This window comes from Apteryx mantelli, chromosome 4, assembly GCF_036417845.1.
Source record: "Apteryx mantelli isolate bAptMan1 chromosome 4, bAptMan1.hap1, whole genome shotgun sequence".
NCBI classification, from domain to species: domain Eukaryota; kingdom Metazoa; phylum Chordata; class Aves; order Apterygiformes; family Apterygidae; genus Apteryx; species Apteryx mantelli.
In genome coordinates this window covers 29396388-29418614 of record NC_089981.1, presented here as the reverse complement: position 1 = coordinate 29418614, position 22227 = coordinate 29396388, and the positions used below count along the sequence as shown (strand labels likewise).

Genomic DNA, 22227 nt, shown 5'->3' with positions numbered 1-22227 from the left:
TTTAATAGTGAGGAGTGCTTATTCAGAGTAAGGTTACCTATAACAAGCATCTGAATTTCACTGTCTTTTTATAATCAGCTTTATAGATGTTCACACTTAAAGCTTCATGACTGGACAAGTGCAAATACATGAATAGCACTGAGAAACCTCTCAAATAGGAATACTTAGTTTTCATTTGTTAAGTTAAATTTTGTGAATGTCCATTCAATTCAAATATCATCTGTCAAGTAAAGATAGTCACTTACAGCTCTCTAATACAGCAACAGACAAGTCACCTTAAAAAGGCCAGGCTATTAAGTCTTCCCTATTAATTTTACTGTGTCTTTCCTCTTCCTACAAGATATACTACACAGGCATAAATACTTTACATCCACACCACAGAACACGCTGCCATTGCCTTCCAGGCTACTCCGTTTATCCCACCATTTTCTACCCACCTTCTAAATAAGCAGTTCTCTAGTAGCAGAAATTTGTTACTTTTCCTCCTTACCTCAGACCTGGCAGGTCTGTTTCTTCATGTAGTTTCATGTAGTCCTTCATCTTCACAGTCACAGGTTCCACTTCAGGTCTTTCAGGGAATCCAGCTTTTCAACTTGCAGTACCATTTCTTAAGTGGTCAAGCCAGAGCACTGTAGATACCAACGTACACAAACCATTGTGCTTCTTTTGCTCAACATAACTATCAGTGAATATGGTGCTCTATGTCCCAACCCCATGAGAGGGAACCACTGGCATTAGGCAGGAACAGGAAGCAGATCTAATCAGGACTTGCCATAGTACAATCCTGAATCAGTATTTTATTTCTACAACTATAAAGTTAAGCAAGTGTTAGACACTATTAAACACAACTTTTAACTTTAATATTCAAATTCAACACTAGTAGAACAAATAAAGCACAAATGGGAAACATTGCTGTTTAAACCAAAATTAATGAAGAGACAAGCCAGTAATTAGATCAGTTCTATTTTTTAGCAACATCTGTCAGCCTAAATCCAACCTCAGTACAAGTTTTGATGGCCACATCATATTCATTCCAGGACTTAAAACTGAAGAGTTAAGTCTTGTCTGTTGGCATCTCAGACCGCAGTTTTAGTATAGTATACTGTGAGCAAGATCAAACTTATGTATATAAACAATGAAGAACCTGAACACTTACACTAAACAATTATTTACAAGTACTCCAACATAAAAAATATACAATAGGCACAAAAATGAAAAACTGAAGAGAATACCAACATTTAGAGAACCTTATTAGAAAGAATTACAAAACATCAATAGCCAAGACATTAACAATTGCACTACACTAATACAGAGTTCAAATATTAAATTGGTGCATTATTTCACAATGCACTAGCTTCAGGAGAGAAATGCTGCCTTCACTAAAACGCAGCTTAGATTTGTTTCACGTAATTGTTTTAACAAGAAGCCTATTAACACAATAATGATTGTTTTAATGCTACAGTTTACAGCAAGGACAAAAAACTAAGATAGCAGCAGTTCCACATGGCACTTAATTCCACAGGTTTCTAAGCTGTGGTTTATGCAATGCCTACAAAGTGCTCCCAGTTGAATATACAAATAAAATTCACAATAAGAGTTTACCTGACATCAGGTACATTGAGTGTAAGTGGCCTTAAAGCCTGTCTTCCAAAAATTTATTCCCTCTCTTCCAAAACCAGTAACTAACAAAGCAAGGCCCCCTCCCTCCCTCTTAAAGATCATTAGGGATATTACTTCTTATTACAATGCTGTAACACTAAAAAGCAGCACACCACTATAGTGGTTAACCCTGGGACGATGTAACATCTAACAGTGTAACCAAAAGGTTTATGGATTAACATCCAGGATCCTCTATAGACAAGACAGTAGAGTCCAGTATCTCAAATGGTTAATACAGCTAATCAGCTGTATTGTACAATATTAAAAAAAATCCTGTAAAACTAATGACACTGATCAAAGACTGGAAAGGAGTCCAGGAGTTGAATGCTTCTTTCAACTCCTCAGACTTCAGTCCAGCAGAGACTCTATAGCCATCCTCAGTAGTTCTTTTGGACTTCATAGTTCAGTATATAGTAAGACTAACTGAGCGGTTCATTTTCTTTCCAATGAGTCGAGATGGTCTATTCTGTGTTGTAGATCTAGTTGTCATTCTGTCAGTGAACAGTGCTCGCTCCTCAGCTGCGGCCTTTGCCATTTGTGCCTTCTTCAGCTCTCTGCAAGACATTGAAAGAGTCACCCATATGCAGTGTATCAGTAAGGACTACAGCTGTATCACAGGAAAAATGTTTTAGAGGAGTTACAGCAGTTCAGAACTTAAGACTTGCCATCAGTTCAGGTCATACTACAGGCATCATTCACATCCACCCGTTTACAACCCATGGGACAGAAGTAAGAAGTTTATGTCTAAATGTTCTTTCTTTTGAAAGAGAAGGGCAGGAAGTAAGATTCACACAACTTGTATGTCCTGTTTGCCTAACATAACAATCTGAACCCAGAACTGCAAGACTGAGTCACTGAAGAAGGCACAGGCCGTTACCCCTATTCAGCATTCTATCAAGTGTTCTGTTTCAGAGAAATGCCAATACTCAGCCTGTGGAAAAAGTTAAAATAAAGCTTTCAAGACAAAGTTATGAGGTAATCTGATTAAAGAGCAAAGCTTTTTACTGCTGTTATCAAGGTTTTTTTTTCCCCTTTTCTCCTTTCCTTAAGGAGACATATAGACTAAGCATAAGGATTCCTCCCCATACCCTTTTCCTTTCCCTGTCCCAAAGTACCCCTTACAGAATTTTCTGTCCATAAGAATCAGTATTTTTTAATCTCACTTTGCACCTGGTCTCAAAAGCAAGAGCAAGTTTCACAAAATAGTTGTATGTTGGGGTATGTGTATTTAGTTTTAAGTTATGGCTTTAGTTTAACCAGATACCCCTATTTTTGTAAGCCAAAGTACTATTTATTAACACCAGTGCCCCACCTAATTCTCTAAGTCAGTTCACTACAAAAGAAAGCAATCTGTTATTAATCATCTTTCCTAAAGACCAGATGTATATACATACACACACACGCATGTGTGCGCATGCATGCATTCTCCCAAATTACTGTATGGATAAGTATTCTTCTGAATCGTTCATTGTCTTTATATGAGCAGGTAAGTTACCTCAGCAAGTCTGCCCTTAAATACCTGCACAAACTGTCAGATTATTCTTTTTGCAGTAAGTGTAATTCATAAGGGGACTACAGATAACCTTCCAAAATTGCAAGTCTGTCTACATTCAGACTGTAGCAAAGGCAAGATAAGTAGGTAACAATGCAGAGAGTCTAAGAGGGAAGGTACAATAAGTGTTATGTCTTCATTCAAAACAAGCCAGTCAGAAAACAATCAGTGTTCCATGTTCCCGTAGAAACTGCCGTCTGTTAAGCATAATACATGCAAAGTTACTGCAGTGAAAGACTCAAACGAATTTCTGCTATGTTTCAGAGAATGACCTAGTAACAGTCAGACTTTCCTAAAGGGAATCTCTTCTTCAAAGCCTTAATTCAGTGTTTACTGTTTGAGCAGGAGGTAGGACAAGGTGACCAAGGTCTCTTCCAACCCAAAAGATTTTCTAGTTACCTAATACCTTAAGCTGCATACGAGTCAAATAAATGTAAAAACATTCCTGACAAGCCTTTCAATGCAGTTCAAGATATTTGAATTCAGACATGTTTTGTAACAGTTAAATTTACAAGTGACCTAGGAATTTTCCACTGAAAATGCAGACACACGTAATGTAAATTATTATATATGTGGCAAAAGTATGTATTGTGCTTAAAACATTCCAAAAAAACCCTGAAGGCTTTGCATGCTCATAGTACTAATAACAAAGTTGAGATTGCTTGAACAGTGTTCAAGTAGTTCCTTCTTAAGGAAAAGAAAGTTTCCTTATGAAGTTACATAACCTCTTTATACTCTCAGGTACATAAGGAATGTTTGAACCAATTAGACTTCTGTGAAAGCCTCTGAAAAAAAAAAAAAGAAAAAAAAAAAGGAATGCATTTTTACATATGTAGATGCATAAAGATTTGTGGAGCTCATACTGAAATGAGGAGGACAGCCTTGAATTATCATCACACTACTTCCACATGAAAAGTCATTAGAAATTGAGTTATGTTTAAGGACCCTAAAGAATTACTTACTTCTGCAAGAGAGAGTTTTTGAATTTTTCAGCATTCAGTTCTATCCGCAGCTGCTCTGCACTCTTTTTTGCAGCAGACAGCAGCACTGAATGCTTCACTAGTGCCACAGCTGAAGGTCTTTTCTCTGGATCAGGGTTAATCATAACCTTGGAAAAAGAAAATAAGGTATTCTAGTAAAGGCCAGTAATACAGTATATCACACTAATCAGTGAACCACCTGTACACAAGAGTTCTTACTTTTAGTAAATCTAGTAATTCTTGAGAAAGCACTTGTGGTATTCTAGGAAGTTTTCCTTGTCGAATTTCATGCCATTGGTCCCCATTAGTTGGAAGTGGTTCAGCACCAGCAGCACAGACGACAGTCAGAGCAAGAGCAAAAATATCTGCTTTTGGCAAGTGAGTGTAGTTCTTTAAAAATAAGAAGAGGTTTATTATACATACCACATGGTATTAAAAAAAAAAAAAAAACACACCCCACAGACAGACAGACAGCTAGACTATTCAGCAGGAAGCACATCCAGATTATTACACTCCCATTTAAGTACTACCAGTATTTTGGAGATTTATGATACTGTTTATGAAGTTTCTCCTCCAGCAAGGAGGAGGCAAACAGCAATGCATTCTAAGAAAACAGCATGCAGACCTAAAATGAGTATCTTCCATTAATAAGAGAGGTACCTCTTGCAGGACTTCATTCGCAAGAAAACGGCTATCACCTTCCTCCACTTGTGGACTAGATACTCGAGTTACATGACCAAGATCACCTGCAAAAAGAGGACAAAGTTATTTTTTTTGGCAGACATATAGACAACATAGTTCTTTTAAGCACAAGTATGGTACTCCACCTATTTTAAATATAACTCTATCAGATGACCAGTCATCATCATCACCTTCTTCAGAAGTTGTACTTGGGACTGATGTCCTAGATATGAAAATATTACCTGGAAAAGAGCAGAAATTAAAACATTTGTGTACAGTTTCTACCTCATCTGGTTTCACAAAGTTTGCTTTAGCCATACAGAAGTTTCAGTTACATAGCCAGTTCCTAGAGCAAGAAATTAGAGCACACACATAAACACACACTCTCTCTCTGCCTCTCTACTGGGAGGGGAGCCAAGTATTATGCAAGTCAGTCAATTACACAAAAAGGACCCAAGATAAACTCAACAACAGCTTAGGTTTGCTAGCCAGTTTTACAACTGACATCTTTGTATTGCTATTTAGAACTTCAACGAAGAATTTACAGTTAATAGGGTGTGGCTAACTGCTCATTTTTCTACAACACATTAAACCAACCGAGGAAACTGTCAATACATATTCAGAGTAAAGTAGTTTACGCACTTACTAGGTTTGATATCCATGTGTACCAGTGACATTGAATGAATGTACTTTAAGCCCCGAGCCACCTGAAGTAGTAGGTCTTTCAGCTCTGGTTCAGTAAAGTAACGCATATTCCTGTAATTTTCACTTATGGCATCTGCTAAACTGCCACCTAAAACAACATTACACAAAGCAACTAGTTATTTTACAATCAAACACTTGGGGAAGTAAGCACAACTTACTTCCGAAAGTACAACTGACTCCTAAAATTAGCAGCGCATGTATCACTAAGACCTTGCTGATGGTCGACAGGAAAGGTGAAATCAAATGCTCTATCTCTTCTTTATAGCCATGTAGTGTATTAAAGTTACTTTACTCCTGTGAAGTCTGCTGCAGTGCCATGCAGATTAACAGGATATTGAGTGTGAAGGGAAAAGCCTCCCCCTCCCCTCCAAGTCTCTGGCAGGGCAACAACAAGCCTTCAAACTTGGGTCCACTTCCATTGTGAGGAAAACAGTTGGTCTAGGAATTTTCTCTGCTTCAGCCATAGGGAAGTGAAAAAGAAGGCCACAGCATAGTAAATACCTACTCTGAAAACAAATTTGCATCTGTGTAGCTGCTGTTACAACAATAATATTGATGGCTTGGGGAAGGCATTTATTCTAATTAAAGCATACTTCTGATTTTCTTAGCCAAACCCCTTCCCCTCTTCCTTTGCAAGACCTTAGTGTTTGCTGAATTCACTTTAAAAGGCCTCTGGTAATACTCCTTCCCCCAGCCTTCACTTACTTTCTCAATAACATCCCTTAAGTCACCCTTCTTGCACTTCATAGCTCAGCTCATGGACATGAGGTGACCACTATCATGCTTTTAAATGCATGACTAGCATGATAGTTGTACTTTTCAAACAAGTGTCTCAGTTTTGAGGGCACTTTCCATCGCACAAGAGGGAGGCACATGCCTTTGTTTTGCGACCACTCTAAGTGTTCACACACACAGTCCATGAAACGTGTATTGTTTTACAATGAAAAAGTCTTTCATTCTGAGGCAAAACTGCAAGTCATACCAGAAAAAGAGCAGTTTGATATGACAATACAAAGAAGATACTGAAGTTGTGGTCATCTGACATTCACAGCTTTTTTTTTTAAAAAAAAAAAAAAAAAAAAAAGCCATTTCTGAAGGTAACTGAGTAAGTGACATTTACCCTGAGATTTTAGTCAGTTTAAATGCTCAAACATCCCCCCACACCTCACCCTATTCATAAAGGTTGTCCAAATAAAGTGGCTAGAATAAAATGGATGAAGGAACAAGAGAGCATTCACTTTTATTTAAAATGGGCAGCAACAGTAATTTGCTAGCATTCCTTGTTATATCTGAAGTGCATACACATCTTAACAGATAAAGATGTCTTTGTTTCTTAAACAGAAGGCAATTTCTCCAGGTATACGTTATTCAGGAAAAAACAAACAAACAAAAAAAAACCACACACACAGTAAATATTGCAGTATTTTCCTTGATAAAGTATGACTGGTCATACCTAGCTGAGGTTTCTACCAGGCAGAAGAGAAAGAACAGTCTTACTGCTCACAAATGCCTTACTGTACTTACTCTAGAACACTTAAGACTTTGTTTGTAACTTAGCAATTATTGCTTTAAGTATCTAATATGCCTTTTCCAACAGAAAGGAACATACAGACATATGAGACAATGACAGTAGGAGCTACCTGTAGGGCAATCAATTCCTAGTTAGTGCTAGGAATGCATAGAGATACCTGTATATCTTCAAAAATTAGATTTTGGAAGTGCAGAGCAAGTGATAAGCTTTACTTACCATTACAATACTCATTCTGTATAAGCATATGATCATCTTCTGCCCATGCAGAGTAGTATCTTACTACATGAGAATGCTGTCCCAGAACTGCATGTGCATAGACCTCTCTCAAAGCATTTTGCCTATTACAGTCACACACAAAAACAAAACAAAAAAAGCAGGAATATTGTGAAGTGATATTAGTTCAATTTCAGCTTGATACAAACATTTAGAGTATCATATCCTTCTGCCAGCTTAAGTTTATAATCAAGTCTTCGTATTTAGTTCTGTAGCACCTTAAACTATCTTTGTATCCAAACAGTTGAAACCATTTACATTGTATTAAAAGTCTAAATATATGGAAAATATTGAAATCCCAGTTTTGCTGCAGATGATTCTTGATAGAGCTGCCACATCCATTACACACTTTCCAAGCACTGTCAGCAGCAGGCTTTGAAAAGTGTCACTGAAGTGTTTTAGGAAGAACTAACAATGATCATAAACCAGGAGCATGACTGAACTTTTGGTCCGTGAATATGACCAAATTCAACTTCTTAGCTTGTGCTGTTAAATCTGGTACGTAATCCAGAGCAACACAAACATTTAGGTTTTTATAATATAACCACAATTATTCTATTAGAACATTGGGGGGGGTAAGGAATCCCAGGCTCATTCACAAAAGCCAAAAAATCCCAAACTGACTTAACTAATTTGCACATCACAAGTTGGACAAGGATGAAGACTTTGTTTAGAATTTTGTCTTCCCTTCAAATATCTCAAAGGAGCATCACTGCAGAGTTTATTCATCTAACATCTCATTTCATTATTGCAAATAAGTGTTATTCTTACTGTACAGATAAGAACCTGATCAGTTTTATATAGAATACTGGGACAAATCTGTGTTAGAGCCCATTAGCCTTTTCTCCCCAGTTTCTTTGCATAGTATACAGAAAAAAAATGTTGAAATTATTCTACATTACTTACCTGTTTTACATTTATTAAATTGATGAATATTTATATTTTTCCTCTTAAACACATTCTCTAGACATGAATACAAATGAATATGGGAGAAAAAGCATAAAGGAGGTGGCTTTTAACTCATACTAGCAGGAAATACTCACTCATCCACTGAGCCAGCTAAGGGTTTCTTGGACCGCTTTATAGCATAAATACAGCCATCGAGCCTTTTCACACATTTAAACACAGAACCGAATTCACCAGATCCAATCTTCTCCAACTCGTGGAATTCAGTTGCATACCGTGACTTCATATTACTTTCTGTTATTGTGATCCTCTGCAAAGATTAAAAAAGGAAAGATTTAGATCTGCAGATATACAAAATCCCAAGCTTAACACCAAGTTCTAAAAATTAATTACCTTAGCAGGTCTGATTGTTTCATCTTCAAGCTCTCCATCACTTGCTTCCATGTCCTCTCCGCAAGAGCTGAAATTTACACTAGTTACTTTCGCAGAATTAGTATAGTTCTGGCAGCTGTTTGATTTTTCCTCCCAAGATCTACTTTTCACATTCTACTTATGCCTAGTCTAATTGAAAGCCAGATGTTTGCAAGGACAAAGTCATAAAATAAAGGTATCATACTAACATCTTTGTCATTTTTTTCATGTTTCAAGTTAGTATCATTCTCCCCTACTCAAGAAAGTCTGTAGGCATAGTCCATTCAGTCAGGTAAAGAGTCCTTTGGACACAGCTAAGTTTACCCACTCCATATACAAGCCCAGTCAAAAGATCTAGTACTAAATGGTTATTTCATAATATCGTGCATCACTGAGCACAGAATTCAGATAGCTATGTTTTGCAACACTAAGATTTGGAAAGAAAAATACTTTCGTAGAAGCAATTAGTACCAGAACTTTTGCAGCCAAAAGTAGTTCCGAGTATAAGCCTAAATAAAGGAAGATATTCAAGTTACTCACTCATTCCAGTGAGTTCTCTTTCTCCGACGAACTTGTCCTTCGGAGTTGTGAAGGAACATGGAATCAGGAGTGAAGGGATTAATGTTCACATGAGGTGTTTGTCTAATATCAGGATCTTGCTTCTCGGATTTCCCAACATTCATAAATAGGGAGCCACCTCGAAGTTTAACTGAGCTGGAGCCCATTCCTTGTGCTTTAGAAAGCAAACTCTATTAAAAAAAAAAAAAAAGACACTTATAGGCTCAATGTTGTTTTAGACACAAATAATCAGGTCATGCTCAAGTACATTTCTCAGCAAGCCATTACTACAATAGTGCTTAATCAAAATTAGCATGAGTTGATTAAACAAAGCATGCATTTCCATCAAGAAGTTTCACAGAAACTATTAGGCTTTACAACCACACAGAAAACAAAGTAAACATTTACATGTTAAAACCATAATTAAAAAAAAAATTAAACCTTGTAAGGGCAGTGTTTTTCTGTCTTTATTCAAGCCATCACCTAACCTTCCTAAAATGAAATTCATGGACCATTCTGTACTACATTGTCACAATGATTTGCACACGTGGAAGTAAGACCAGACACAAGATATAGCTTTAGTGACTTAGGTGGCAAGTTTGAAAAAATTAGATTTGATGTACAGACTCCTCTTAACGGGCCTACAAAGAATTGCCTAAGAATTGACAGCACTTATCAGTGCTGTCAGTCTCTGAAACACCAGAGGACAGTGCATATTTTGGGTGATAATCTGTTAGATCATGCATTTTCCAGGCACATGATCAAATCTCTCCAAATCAGGTTTGTACTCGAGTCTCCCATATCCTGATGGGTATGCTACCCACTGACCTATTGGATCAAAAAGCAGAAGTATCACACCTCATCCTAGCAACACCTTACAAGAGTAAGAATTGACATATCTTAAAAACCTAAAACACCATGGGGAAAAGAGCTCATACTTGGGAATCTTGACTGTACTATCCACATCCAGACTAGATCAAAATCCTTAAGTCACCTTAAGGTATGGAGTCTTAACACACATTAATATTTTCATTCGCTACCTTAAAGGAAAAAAAAATATATATATATATATATATATACACATATATATGCAGATCCCTAGAGGTGCCAGCTCTCCAAGATAACCCATAAGGAAACCGGGCACCTAATTTAAGAATTTCACAGTACTGCACAGTGGTAAGACATTGTTTTTTGTGTCACAACGCACAAGACTTACATCTCTCAAGTGACTGATCCTGAACCAGTAGGTCATCTGCCATTTTTTTCTAAACACAGGGCTAGGCTATTAGCAAAATCTCATTTGAGACAGAAGGCTGAAGAAAGCCAGTTAACAAGTACAGGTTGTCTTCCTTGCACCTAAATTCAGTTGTTTTCAACCTGTAGTCTACAGGCCACCAGGAGATTATCCCTGGATTACTTCTAAAGGGTTATATGAAAAGTAATGAAACAAAGCAAGCCTATTATCACTAGATTTAAACTCACTATATAGCATTTCATACAAGCCTGAAGTCAAAAGCTGAAAGTATCTTCCAAAATTTCTTATCCTCATAAGAGCAACCTATCCTTTTAGCATCCATTTAACAGTATCTACTACTCAGCCTGCTTTACATTTGATGCAGAAAAGCACAGCCAGTGAACTTGTTTTGAGCAGTACTGTGGCACTGTATGCCAGGACAAGGCAGAGCAATCTACTAATAGATATGAAGAAGCAAATTTCACTTCGAGTTAACTTCTAGTTATAAGCACACAAATACCTTTATTTTATGATACTAAAATACTAGTGGTTTTTTTTAAAGGAGTTTAATATTATATTTCCGTGGTTTTTTGAACATTTTTATGCGTTCCAAAAAATACAGAAGAAGTTTCCTAAACACACGAGAGGCTCCTAGACGAATATTGTTCTCGATCTCATATGCTCCGGGAGCAGCACTTCCCTCGGAAAAATGTCAACGGGGGGGGGGGGGGGGGGGAGAAAAGGAAAAAAGAAAAAAGGAAAGAGGCGGCAGGGGTGGGGGGCTGTTCAGACGCCCGCCTGTCCGGCGGCCCCGGGGCCGCGGCACCGCCTTTGCTCCCGCGACCCTTTGAGTCGCCCGGGTTCGCCGCGGGGGCGGCGCCGCCTCCGCGGACCTTTAACTGCCCCGGCCGCGCCCGCGAACGCCCGCGGCGGTTCCACGCTCGCTGCCGAGGGCCCCGGGTTACACAACCCAACAGCCGCCGCCGCGCGGGCCCCAGCTCCCCGCCGCCGCCGCGGGCGGGCTGATGCAAGCGGGCGCGGCCAGCCGCGGCAGCCCCCGGGGGGCCCAGCCCCCGCCGCCCCGCAACGCCCTCGTTTAAGATGCCGGTGGCGAGGGGCTTCCCACTCCCCCCGCGGCGGGCCGGCCCGGGCCCCTCGGTGCGGCGGGCCGGGCGCCCCGGCGAGGGCCGCCGCCCCTCGGCGGTGCCTCACCTTGGGCGTGTGCGGCGTGTCGAAGAGGCGCAGCTTGCGGAAAGTCTTGTGGGGCGGGGTGCCGGGGTAGTCGGGCAGCGGCGAGCTGGGCTCGTCGCTCCGCACCCGGTAGCAGCCCGCCGCCAGGTGCGGCGGCGAGCGCCCGCAGTAGCGGCGGCCCTTGTGGGGGGGCGGCGGCGAGGGCGAGCCGGCCATGAAATAGGCTCCGGGCGATTTCACCGGGGACGAGCCGAAACCTTCCTCCTCCCACGAGTCCCCCTCGTCCGGCAGCGGCGCTGCCGCCGGCTCCATCTCCTCTTCCTCCTCCAGCAGGGGCGGATCGCCCCGCGCCGGGGTGCGAGCCGCCGAGAGCGGCGAGTCCGCCTCCTGGAAGGCCGAGTCCTCGCCCGTGCTGTTACCGCCTTCCTCCTCCTCGTCCTCCTCTTCCTCCTCGCAGTCGCTGTGGCCGCTCAGGAACAGCAGCTTCTGTCGGATCGGGGCGGCCGCCCGCCGGGCCGAGACCCGCCGCGGCGGCGCCGCCGCCTGCTGCAAGCTCAGGAAGCTCATGGCGGCTGGCTTCGAGCCCCGCTCCCGCCGCGCTGCCCCGCGCCCGCGGCGCGCTGCGCCCCTCGCTGCGGCTCCGCACGGGCGCTGCCCCCGGGCACGGCTCACCTCGCGCTGTTCGGACTCCGCGGCTTTCCCGCGACCGTTAGTCACGTGGCACGCACGCCAGCCAATCACGCCCGCCCACTCGGTTTGAAAACACGGAGGGCGGGGGCAGGGCCACACACCTCCGCGTCACGGGGCGCTTTGGCGCGAACGGTGCGAGCGGGGTGCGGGCGGTGGGGACCGCTCCTTACATGGGCCGGGCCGGGGGCCGGGCCGCCGCCATTGGCGGCGCGGCGCGGCGGCGGAGGGCCGGGCAGGGCTGTTGGAGCGGGGCTTGGACGTCATTGCCCGAAACCGGCCCCGAGGTGGCCATGTTTACGTATCTAACGCGGGGCGCGGTTGCACGCCTGAGGCGGCGCCCCGTGACTTGCTGGGGCGGCCGCGCACCGCCGCGGGGCGTTGGGGTGCGCGGCCTCGCCACGGCTCTCGGCGCCGCCCGCCTCCATGTTGTGGCCCTCGCCCGGAAACGAGCTGGCCTTTAACTTCCCGGGGCTGGGGAGGGGGGGAGGGGGCGGCGCGCCGCCATCTTAGCGCCGGCGCGGGGTAGCTCCCGCCCAGCAACGGCGGGCGCCCGGCTCAACGCGGGCCTCGAAACTGTGGAAAAAAACAGAGTTCTCGGCTCCTGAAGAGCAGGGTTTGCACTGGGAGGGGTCTCCTGAGTCACACACAACGCGCTACAGTTCCAAAGGCTACAGAAGCTCCATTTTAGAGCGAGTTTTTTTGCTCCCGTTTGGTTATTAGAAGACTGCTCAAGAGCCCCAATTTCACATACCCTAAAACAACAATAAATCCCTTCAGACTAACTAAAAACACATTTTTCAGTTGAAATAGCAAATTAATATTCAAATACATTCCAAATGATGTGATTCACAAATTTCACTCAGAAACACACCTCAAATACAGCATCCCAAGTGGTTAATAGTCACTTCCATAAGAACTTCTTGCACAAACCAAAAAGTCACAGCATAGCAACTATGATTTATAGTGGACACCATTAATCACGCTCTCTCCCTAGAGATGCACTCGACTCTGCCTCTCTGCCTCATTTTAGGATTTGTAGTACCTTTCATTAAATTTAACCCAACAGCCTCAGTTAGCTCAGGACCCGTCAGCATTATCCCCAAATCACACTGGCAGATAAAAAAATTAGTCTGCAAATGGAACATCTCTGCCAAGAAAAGCATGGGCTGACTCTGATGCTAAAAGTTTATAATATAATGAGTTAAAATACATAAGACCCAGTCAACAAAAAATAAAGTTTGTACTTAACCATGTTTCCGTTGCTCCCTGTTTTCCTGTGGATGTGCTGCTGGTCCCTGATTCCTAGGAGCAGAAATCTCAGATTTCAGGCACTTTTTACCTTGCACTTCCACTTTTTCAAGTCAGGAATATTCAACGTTTCCAATTCTGAATGACCCTAGGCAACAGCAGGTCTCAAAGGCTCTTTTCTGCGGCTGGCTGAAACAAGACACCTGTATCTGTAACAGGTAATGATTTTTAGACAGATTTTGCATTGAGGCCTAAACCAAAAATACCCAGATATGGTTTTCTCCTCTTTTCTGTGCTGGTCACACAACTGCTGCTCTCCCAGTCTGTATTTTCAAGATGTAAGAAATGCCACAGGGACACAGGTATCTCAGGCTAGGACCGGCACAGTTCGCATTACCTCCACTTCTATTAGTGATCAGTTGTTTTTTTAATCTTCCCTGAAACACCTGTTGCTGCGTGGAGAGCGGCCGAGCGCCTCGGTACCGGCGCAGCACAACTGTCACCAACTGCTGCGGGCTTGGTCGGGCCTCGCGCCCCCCTGCCCCTCGCTCCTCTGCGGCGATAAAACGCACGCGCCTGCTCCGCACCTTCATGTGCTGATGGTGCTGCACAGATGCGAGAGCGTTTTAAAGAGATTTGGCTGAACAGATCAGCTGTCTACTCAATACTCACATGCACTCCTGGCTGATGTGCAGGGAAAACGGTTCTGCTTGAGGCGTTGCCATCACTAGAGACATGGGTAATGAGTCTTTTTTTCTCGTACGGTATTCGTAGGAATATTTCCACTTAAATACCATATACCTATGCATTTCTCATGCTTCTGATGGCCTGAAAGCTTAAGAGAGTTTTTGTTTTCAGGACAAGCAATGGCAAGCCACAAGAACATAATCTTTGAGATTATGGAAACCTCTTGAAAACTGTAATTTCTGAAAACTGAAAGTAGCCAGGCAGCCAATACAAGCTATGAAAATGGGATTGGATAGCATTTGGAGAGATACGACTACACCAAGTCAAGCATTATAAAAACGTCTGGCTTTCAATAACTCAGAATCTCAATAATGTCACATTCAAAATACTAATTAAAAAAATGAAATGCACTGTATAGCAAATACTAGCTGAAGCATTCCAGTTTCAGGACAGATGATGTAAGAAAAGGCTATTACAAAATGTAACCTCCATCTGTTTCTCAATTAATAGCTGACAGAGGGAAATGCAAAGAATTCCTAGTCACTAGCTCTGGCTTGCTTGAGTCATGTATGGTGTTTTTATTTTCTTAAAAATAAATTAAAGAGCTTAAGCTTTCAATAAAAAACTTTTTTTTTCCCCCTAGAAATGTCAAAGCTGCAGGGTTTCCTTCCTAAGCTCAACATAAATGGAACTGGTGCTGCATTGCTTTCTGGAGTCTACAGATGCAGCTATGCAACGAAGATAAGTGGCAAAGTGAAATTCAGAAGCCCTATTGTATAGACTTTAACTGTTGAATTGCTGATCACTGTAACAGTTTAAGTGGGACAAAAACAAGTGAAACAATTCAGAGTTTCTGCAGAGACAGAAATACAGAAGGATGAGAAAACAGTAAAAGAGATACAAGAGGAGACAAAAAAAGGAATGGAGAAAGAAAGAAAGAGCAGAAACACAATAGTTTAAAAAGAAAGTTTATTTCCAAACTGAGACCAAATAAGAAAAGAAAGTACTGGATAAATATGTAAATATAACAAAATTTATAGGTATTCTATAAAGACCTCATACATCAGCTCTATATATATGCCATCCCACATTTGCATCAGTTTGCTTCTTTTGCTATCGTTTGAAGGGATTATAAACTGTTGTATTGAATAGAAGATGACTTTCCCCAAGAACAAGTATGGTAACTCTGCTATCCTGTCCACCATGACAAAAAGTATGACTAGCATCAGGATTCCTATACACAGCCTAACTAAAAAGCACTGCAGAGCAAATTCCCTTAGACACATTAACAGCGGAGATTGAGGAACAGAGGAAGTGGGGAAGAGCTGTACAGGCTTCCACTGTGTCATACTCACTGAGCCAAAATAATCCCAAGTTCTCTGATTAAATTGCACCTTTGATCCTCTGTAGATCTTGCAAACTAAAGCCCTGATCCTGCAAATTGATTTAACAGTATGTACTTCTATGTCCAGGCAGTGCCTGACTGATATTCTTAGAAATTTGGGTGGTTTAAGGGTTTTCAGAATATATTTGCAGATTTTTTTTTGTTAAATACTTGATTTTAAACTAAAAAAGTATATGCAGTGTGCTGCATTGAAGCTTTTGCTACCAGAAATATTTATCTGGGGCACATACTCACAAATAGCTACTTTTAACTAGGAGTTTTCAAGCTCAAGGGGAAACAGTTGTTCTCTCTTTTGTGGGTAGCAGGGGAACCCAAATAATGATGAATGGGAAAGAAATGAAACAATGGCCAATTTGTCTAGCTGTCAGAGGAAACTGCCACAGAAGTGGGAACAGTGCCATCTTGTCAGGATTTCCTGCACTTACAAGTTCAGCTACAAGACCCCCAAATCATTTTGATCAAATTAAGAGTTCTGCCAAAAATCCATTCTACCGCAGCCAACATAAACTTGAAACTGGTTGAACTTACGAGAAACATAAATGGAGTTAAAAAGCAAAAGAAAAGAGGAGGAAGGTCAAGCTGCTTATATGAAAATCAGGAGCCACTAGGATAAAAACATAACTCGTATTCCCAATGTCTCATAAAACAAAAAAATTATGTTTTAAAAGGCCTGTGTCTGTATCTTAGAGTTATACAATGCCCTGAAGTTTCTTACAAGGAATAAAAGACCAGCTTACTAACTAGAAGTTTGAAATCTGCTCCCCAAAAGATATTTAAAAAGAAGGATGAAGCTTCAGGAAACAGAAGTTAGTTCATGCTCTCAAGCATCAAAGCTTCTGGAGAGTATCCATGTACCTGTTCAGAAACATCTGCTATAGTGCTATTTAAGCCTGTGATACTACAACCAATTAAGTCCATAAATGACCAGAGACTGGCACTAAGAATATGGTTACTGGCCAGCACAAGCCTTCAGAGAAAAACAATGGAGCATTATATTCTGTTTTGCACGTATGAGCCTTCTTGACACTGTCCAAGCCTTAATGGATGATATAGTGGTGGAGTCAGTTGAAAAATGATTTTTTTTAGAGGTCAAATTCCTTTGGACTGTAGATCCCAAGTCTACTTAACTTCCTTTTGTCAGAATTACAACTGTAAAGATTTTACCTTGATTCATTTGGTTATGAATGTAAAGGAACTCCTTTGCAACACTAGTCCTGGTTCCTCTTCCTATTCACTCCCAAGTTTCTTTCAACAGCTGCCTGAGGATAGTCTCATTATCTGTTGAACTGTGAAAACTGATAGAAACCTGAAGGTCATTTACTTCCAGGAAGGAAGCTGGTAGCAATGCAGGTGGTCTTGGAGCCAAACTGTTCAATATTCGTGCAGAATGTTCCCCTACAGCTACTTGTAGATCTGGAGCATGTTCCTCTACAGGCACTGCTGAAGTAAAAATTATCTGGCTAATGATGTTTGCATAAGCATATTCATAGCATTAATGTACAGTTGCACAGTCACTCAAAATACAGTCTTTCTTTTCCTGACATGGCCTAGACAAATATGAATCTATCCCTACAATCAGCAGTATATTACAGTTATCTTCCTCTTCGCTATATTTTGCACTGAACATAGCCTATTTGGAATAGAGGTTGCTAATTCAAAAAGTTTCAGTGTTTAGAAATTAAAACAATCTCCATGCAACTTATTTGTAAGCTAATGAATACCTACAAAGCTTATAGCTTGTACAATTCTTAAATATTTCTCTGTGACTATGATAGCACACACACTAACAAATTTTTAAGACATTTCTGTCTTTATTTCTGCCTCTTAAGACTTGAAATCTCTACTTACAAAGAAAATGGCAACTGAATCTGATCCCGAAAGTTGTATTCAGATCAGAAATTTCCGTCAAAACATCCTAAAAGTTGAAGAGAAAGAATGATTGTCATGGCTGAAAACAACAGGTACAATTAGAATACTCCATTCCTTTGCTCAAGTGAGGTTGAAATGATAGAAGTCAAGACTTCGTATCTGCAATTAAAACCCTCAAAATGTCCAATGTACATAATGCTAACTAGTCACTACTAATTTACTGGTATCACTAACCTTTTTCTCCCTCAGGGTATATGCAAAACCATAAAAAGGGCATTCTACCTTTTTCAGATTTACTAATATTCATTTTAATAATCTCTTAGACACATCATTTAAAATAAGACATTTTGCAAGCATTTTTTAGAGATGCAGGTCAGAGCCTTGTAAGAGTTTCAAGAAGCTCAGCCACCTTTCTCCCATTAAAATCCTCAGAAACCTATGTACATTCAAGTATCTGTCTCTTAAAGCAAATAGCAGCTAATCCTGTCTGCCCCACAAACCATTCTTGTACTTGCTGGTTTTTCAAAGTCATTACAACTTATATTCAAATCTAAATTAGCTCTACACCAAAGCAAAAAACCCACTCGAGACATAACTTTGGAACACTGCAGTTTCTCCAGAAGCTTTCTACAGCCACGTGGTGGTTTCTGTTACACCAAGAGACTGTCTGGGTTTCAGGTTGTCCTGTTTTCCTTGTTTTGCCTCACTTAGATGCTGGCTCAGAATCCTCTCAGCCAAATATTACAGAACACCCAAAATCAAGCAGTAATTTTGATGGAGAGCCAAAAACTCCCTAGAAGAACAGGTAAAATACAGCAGCCAATCAAAGAACCGTATTAGTTTGTTAAGTCTCAACCAAAAGGCTGGTGAGGAATTTAAGCAAAGGAAAGGGTAACATGCTGGGGCTTTGACAGTAACGTATAGGATGCTTCTTTCTTTTAGAAAAAATTCCACACCATCATTTGCGCCCTGAAAGTGTAAATGTTTTGCCATTCCTTCTCCTGCTGGGAGCAGCAGAAATGATCCAAATAGAGTCTATTATTCCTTCAGAACCTGAGAGGAGGGGGATTTAAGGCAGTCACATTTCCAGTAGAGAAAAATACACAGAGAATGTAGGACAGAATGCTTGCTTGTTGATATAAGCTTTTATGTTTATTGGGATAATTGAAGTCTTCTTTGATTATAACCCTCAATTGAAAAAGTCTAGTAGCACATTCCTGATGGGGTTAGGTGTCAGCCGGTTACTACAGTGATGATCTAATTGCGTTGTCAGATTCTCCTTTGGAGAAGCGAACTTTGCTAGCAGAATCAAAAATAACATCAAAGGAATCTCAGAACTGTTGGCAACACCTGAGCTACCTTTTTAAATACACACAAAACATGGCAAGAAAAAAAAAGCTTGTTTATATTCCTTATGTACAGTGCAATTTACTATTTATGTATGACAGACAAGAATTTTGTTAAGAGACTGGCTCTTGATTTTTTGGTCTCTTGTCACATTGGTCCAAACTTCAGAAGGTTATCATTGGAAAAAGACATTTTTTGAGGATCTGATGTTGAAATATACATTGCTTTGCAGAAACAGGAGTACCTCAATATTAACAGCCAGCTGGAGTTTAAAATTTGCATCTGAAAAAACAATGCACGTATTAATTTTTCTATTTTTAAAGACAAAAATGATACAGGCTGAATAAATATATTTTTCAAGTTTCAAACAACTGAAAAGTAATAGCTGAACGGGACACAAGTTACCCTTCACTTCCATTTTCTTTACTCCTTATTGCTTAAGAAAATCAATTTGTTTCCCACCCAACTATCAATAAAATTTCAAGATATGTATTATATTTCATAGCTGAAGAATTTTACAGAATGCTCAATTCTTCAGTACATTGAATGATAATTCAATGACCAAGTGAGAGTGACAGAATTGGAATAGGTTGTGTTACAGGGCACTTCTGCTTCTTGGTATGTAGGACCTATGGTCAGCCTAAGGTGCACAGTCTGACTGAGCTCAACGGCTGTAGATGCCAGCTTCAGAAGCACTTTTCCTCATACCCTTCCCTCCCTACCATCTTTTCCTGGTGGCTAAATATTGATTAAATAGCTTCCTGTCCCTGGGGAAGGCTCTCTGACTCTGCACTCTGGGAAGAACACAGCATTGTGTTCTAAAATTGTTTAGAAAGAACTGCCTTCCAAGCCTAGACATTTTATCTGGACTATTAGCTCTCTCCCTCTGTTGTATGCTAAGCAGACACCACATGCCTTTTCTCCCACACTGTGCCTGAATATCTCTGGTATCTAGTCAGCTGATTTGTGGCTGAGATTAATTATGCCATCAGGGATTATGGCTTTTTAAAACTTTGTTGTCTGGCTTCAGGATTTACTCTTATAAAAACACAGTCTCCCAGCTTCAGCCTATTCATGTGTGCCTTGGCATTAGCTCTTTAAGGTAAAAACTGCCCTTTTGTTATGTGCCCTGTGTCTGGCACAATAGGTCATCAGCCAGGAGCACCAAAACAATTACCTCTCTCTTTTTACTATCAAGGCAGGCACTAAGGTACTGTAAAAGAAAAGTCTGCAGGTGGTGAAAACCTGTAAGACCATTTAAAAGGGAAAAGTTGATTTTAGAAGGGAAAAGTTGAGTCTAGAGATGTTTTATTTTTATTCCTTTAAGGAAGGAGTTGATGTAGGCCTGGAATTTCAAAGGAAAAAAAAAATTGTGAGTGGGGAATACTGTATGTGTGGGAGCCAATTTCTAAGAGGGAGTGATACAATAAGTTGTTTTACTTCATAAGATCCCTCTTTTACAAATGAATTGCTTCCCCTAGTGTGCCAAAGCATTCACTTTGAGACAGAACTTTCAGTAAAGAGGAGTAAAATCTACAGGGAAAGGCAAAAGTTTTCTACTGCCAAACACCCAGTCCTTTTTGGCATGTTCTTTGTTTCCTCCTCCTGAAATACTTTTTGCCATTCTTCCTATCTAACATAATTTCATTCTGTATAACCTCCACTGCAGAACCTCCTGATACCAACAACCAGTATTTTCTTACCAAAAAAAGTTCCTGCCATTCCTGTCAGAATGGAAGTAGAGAGGAAAAAAAATCACACAATTTTCTCCACTATGAAAATAATATTGTCTATTATGCATACAGACCTCACAGCTAAAATACATGTAAGCACCTCTGCTCCTCTTTAAACACAGAGCAGTCTAAGTTGGCCTGTCTTTTTTATTCAGTACTTGTTTTCCTTTAGAGAGGTAGCTAACAATATGGAAGCAAAACCTGTGACTTGGGAGTTTTAAAAGAACTGATAAGATACAAGTCAGAGAAATCACTTAAAAGAAGTTACAGCTTTTCCTAACAGAGCTAAATTTGAATGCCTTGCAGCAAACTAAGTGAAGTATGAATGGGGAAGGAATATTCACATTGTACAGTGATCAGAAAAACTCTTGGGAAACAAAAAGTAAGGACTGAAGTTACTTCTTTGCTAAATCACTTCCAGTCATCATTTCCAAAAACTGTTAGCAATGAAATTTAAGAAAAAACTGTTTGAGAGTTCATGTCAAATGTTACATCTTTAATTTATAAAATGAGCTAAGAAACTAATCTAGTTGACAGGTAATTAATCCTTCGTGCATAGTATATTTATCTCCATGGCATATCAGGTATTACCTAAGACACTTCAGGAAAACTAGCGCTTAATTGAGTAAGCAGCCTCAGTCCTATACTTAAGCTGCAGACATTTCCAGGTTTTACTCTGTAGTGGATCCAGAGAACAGTCTTTGTTTTATCCATATCTATCCCACTGTACTGTAAACTTTCACTGCATTTTTCAGTTGGCTATCTGTATGAGAAACCTAAAAGGCTATAACCAGTTTTGATATAGTTAGTCACACTAAATCAGCTACACGCTATTAAACGTTAGAGGTATTTGACCTCAAAAAGGCCAAGTACATAGCTAGGGACTTTTATTTTTATGGTAAAATGTGTAACTCACAAAATTTATAAAATGCTTACTTGATAAGCACTTCATCCGGAAGATTTTTAACTCTTCTCTTGAGATGGTAAAAGATGAGGCTTCAGTTTCAGAAGCTGCCAGACTTGTGCTCTTGACACTTATCTAAAACAAACACTGAATCTTACATGAAGCCAAAAGTTTTAACTTGCTTTACGAGCCTACTAACAAGACAAGAGTAAAGACATTTTTGGTATAAAAAAGTTTAAAAGGTACCTGTTACTGCATGTGTTAAACAGATCTACAATGTTTTTTTTCTTTACAGAATGATAGGTGAAGAAGAGCGCTGTACTTACATCATCATTAATTAATCCCTTTTTTCTAGTAACTTAGGTCCTGATTTTCAAAAGCACTGATTATTGGCATATCCTAGGTAGTGAATGGTAGCTGCAGGCACTCATAACTGTTGAAAATCAGTCTATTAGTGCTTGTACTTATCCTGCAAATACACGATTTGAAAATACTCCTTTTAATAACAGGTAGTTTACTTTTTTGTCAAAATCAGTTGGCTAATTACTATGTTAATCATTCTTGTAGTGTTTTAGAATGCTTAAAATTAATAATCATGAATACTAAATAGTTAATACACTATAATGGATTATGATCAAAATTCATATGCCAAAAAATTAAGCT

At 40.4% G+C, this 22227-nt stretch overlaps 2 protein-coding genes across 5 annotated transcripts in view; both read right to left on the bottom strand.

Moving 5' to 3' along the window:
• Window positions 1-838: 838 nt before the first annotated feature.
• WEE1 (WEE1 G2 checkpoint kinase) lies at window positions 839-12390 on the bottom strand. The gene is made up of 11 exons (XM_067296112.1): window positions 11703-12390; window positions 9239-9447; window positions 8681-8747; window positions 8425-8597; window positions 7325-7446; window positions 5519-5665; window positions 5019-5114; window positions 4852-4937; window positions 4411-4581; window positions 4174-4319; window positions 839-2213 (listed from the first exon to the last, which is right to left on the bottom strand). Exons 1-11 carry the CDS (start codon window positions 12246-12248, stop codon window positions 2063-2065), a joined length of 1914 nt encoding a protein of 637 aa, XP_067152213.1. The 5' UTR covers window positions 12249-12390; the 3' UTR covers window positions 839-2062.
• A 5195-nt stretch (window positions 12391-17585) lies between these two features.
• ZNF143 (zinc finger protein 143) overlaps window positions 17586-22227 on the bottom strand; it is a 44665-nt gene continuing 40023 nt past the window's right edge. The window contains exons 17-19 of one of the 4 annotated variants that reach the window (XR_010884074.1): window positions 21891-22033; window positions 21597-21699; window positions 17586-17626 (exon numbers count right to left, since the gene is read on the bottom strand). The gene's annotated coding sequence lies outside the window, so the exon portion shown is untranslated. The other 3 variants (XR_010884076.1, XR_010884075.1, XM_067296108.1) reach the window with 3 other exon arrangements.

Bases quoted from the DNA above. Each gene is read 5' to 3' on its own strand.
- WEE1 (XM_067296112.1), bottom strand. From the start codon at position 12,248: ATGAGCTTCCTGAGCTTGCAGCAGGCGGCGGCGCCGCCGCGGCGGGTC. The intron at 4,938-5,018 runs GTGGAGTACCAT...CTCTTTTTGCAG, and splicing joins TAGAGTTATATTTAAAATAG to GTGATCTTGGTCATGTAACT. The intron at 4,582-4,851 runs GTACCTCTCTTA...TTATTTTTAAAG, and splicing joins CGAATGAAGTCCTGCAAGAG to AACTACACTCACTTGCCAAA.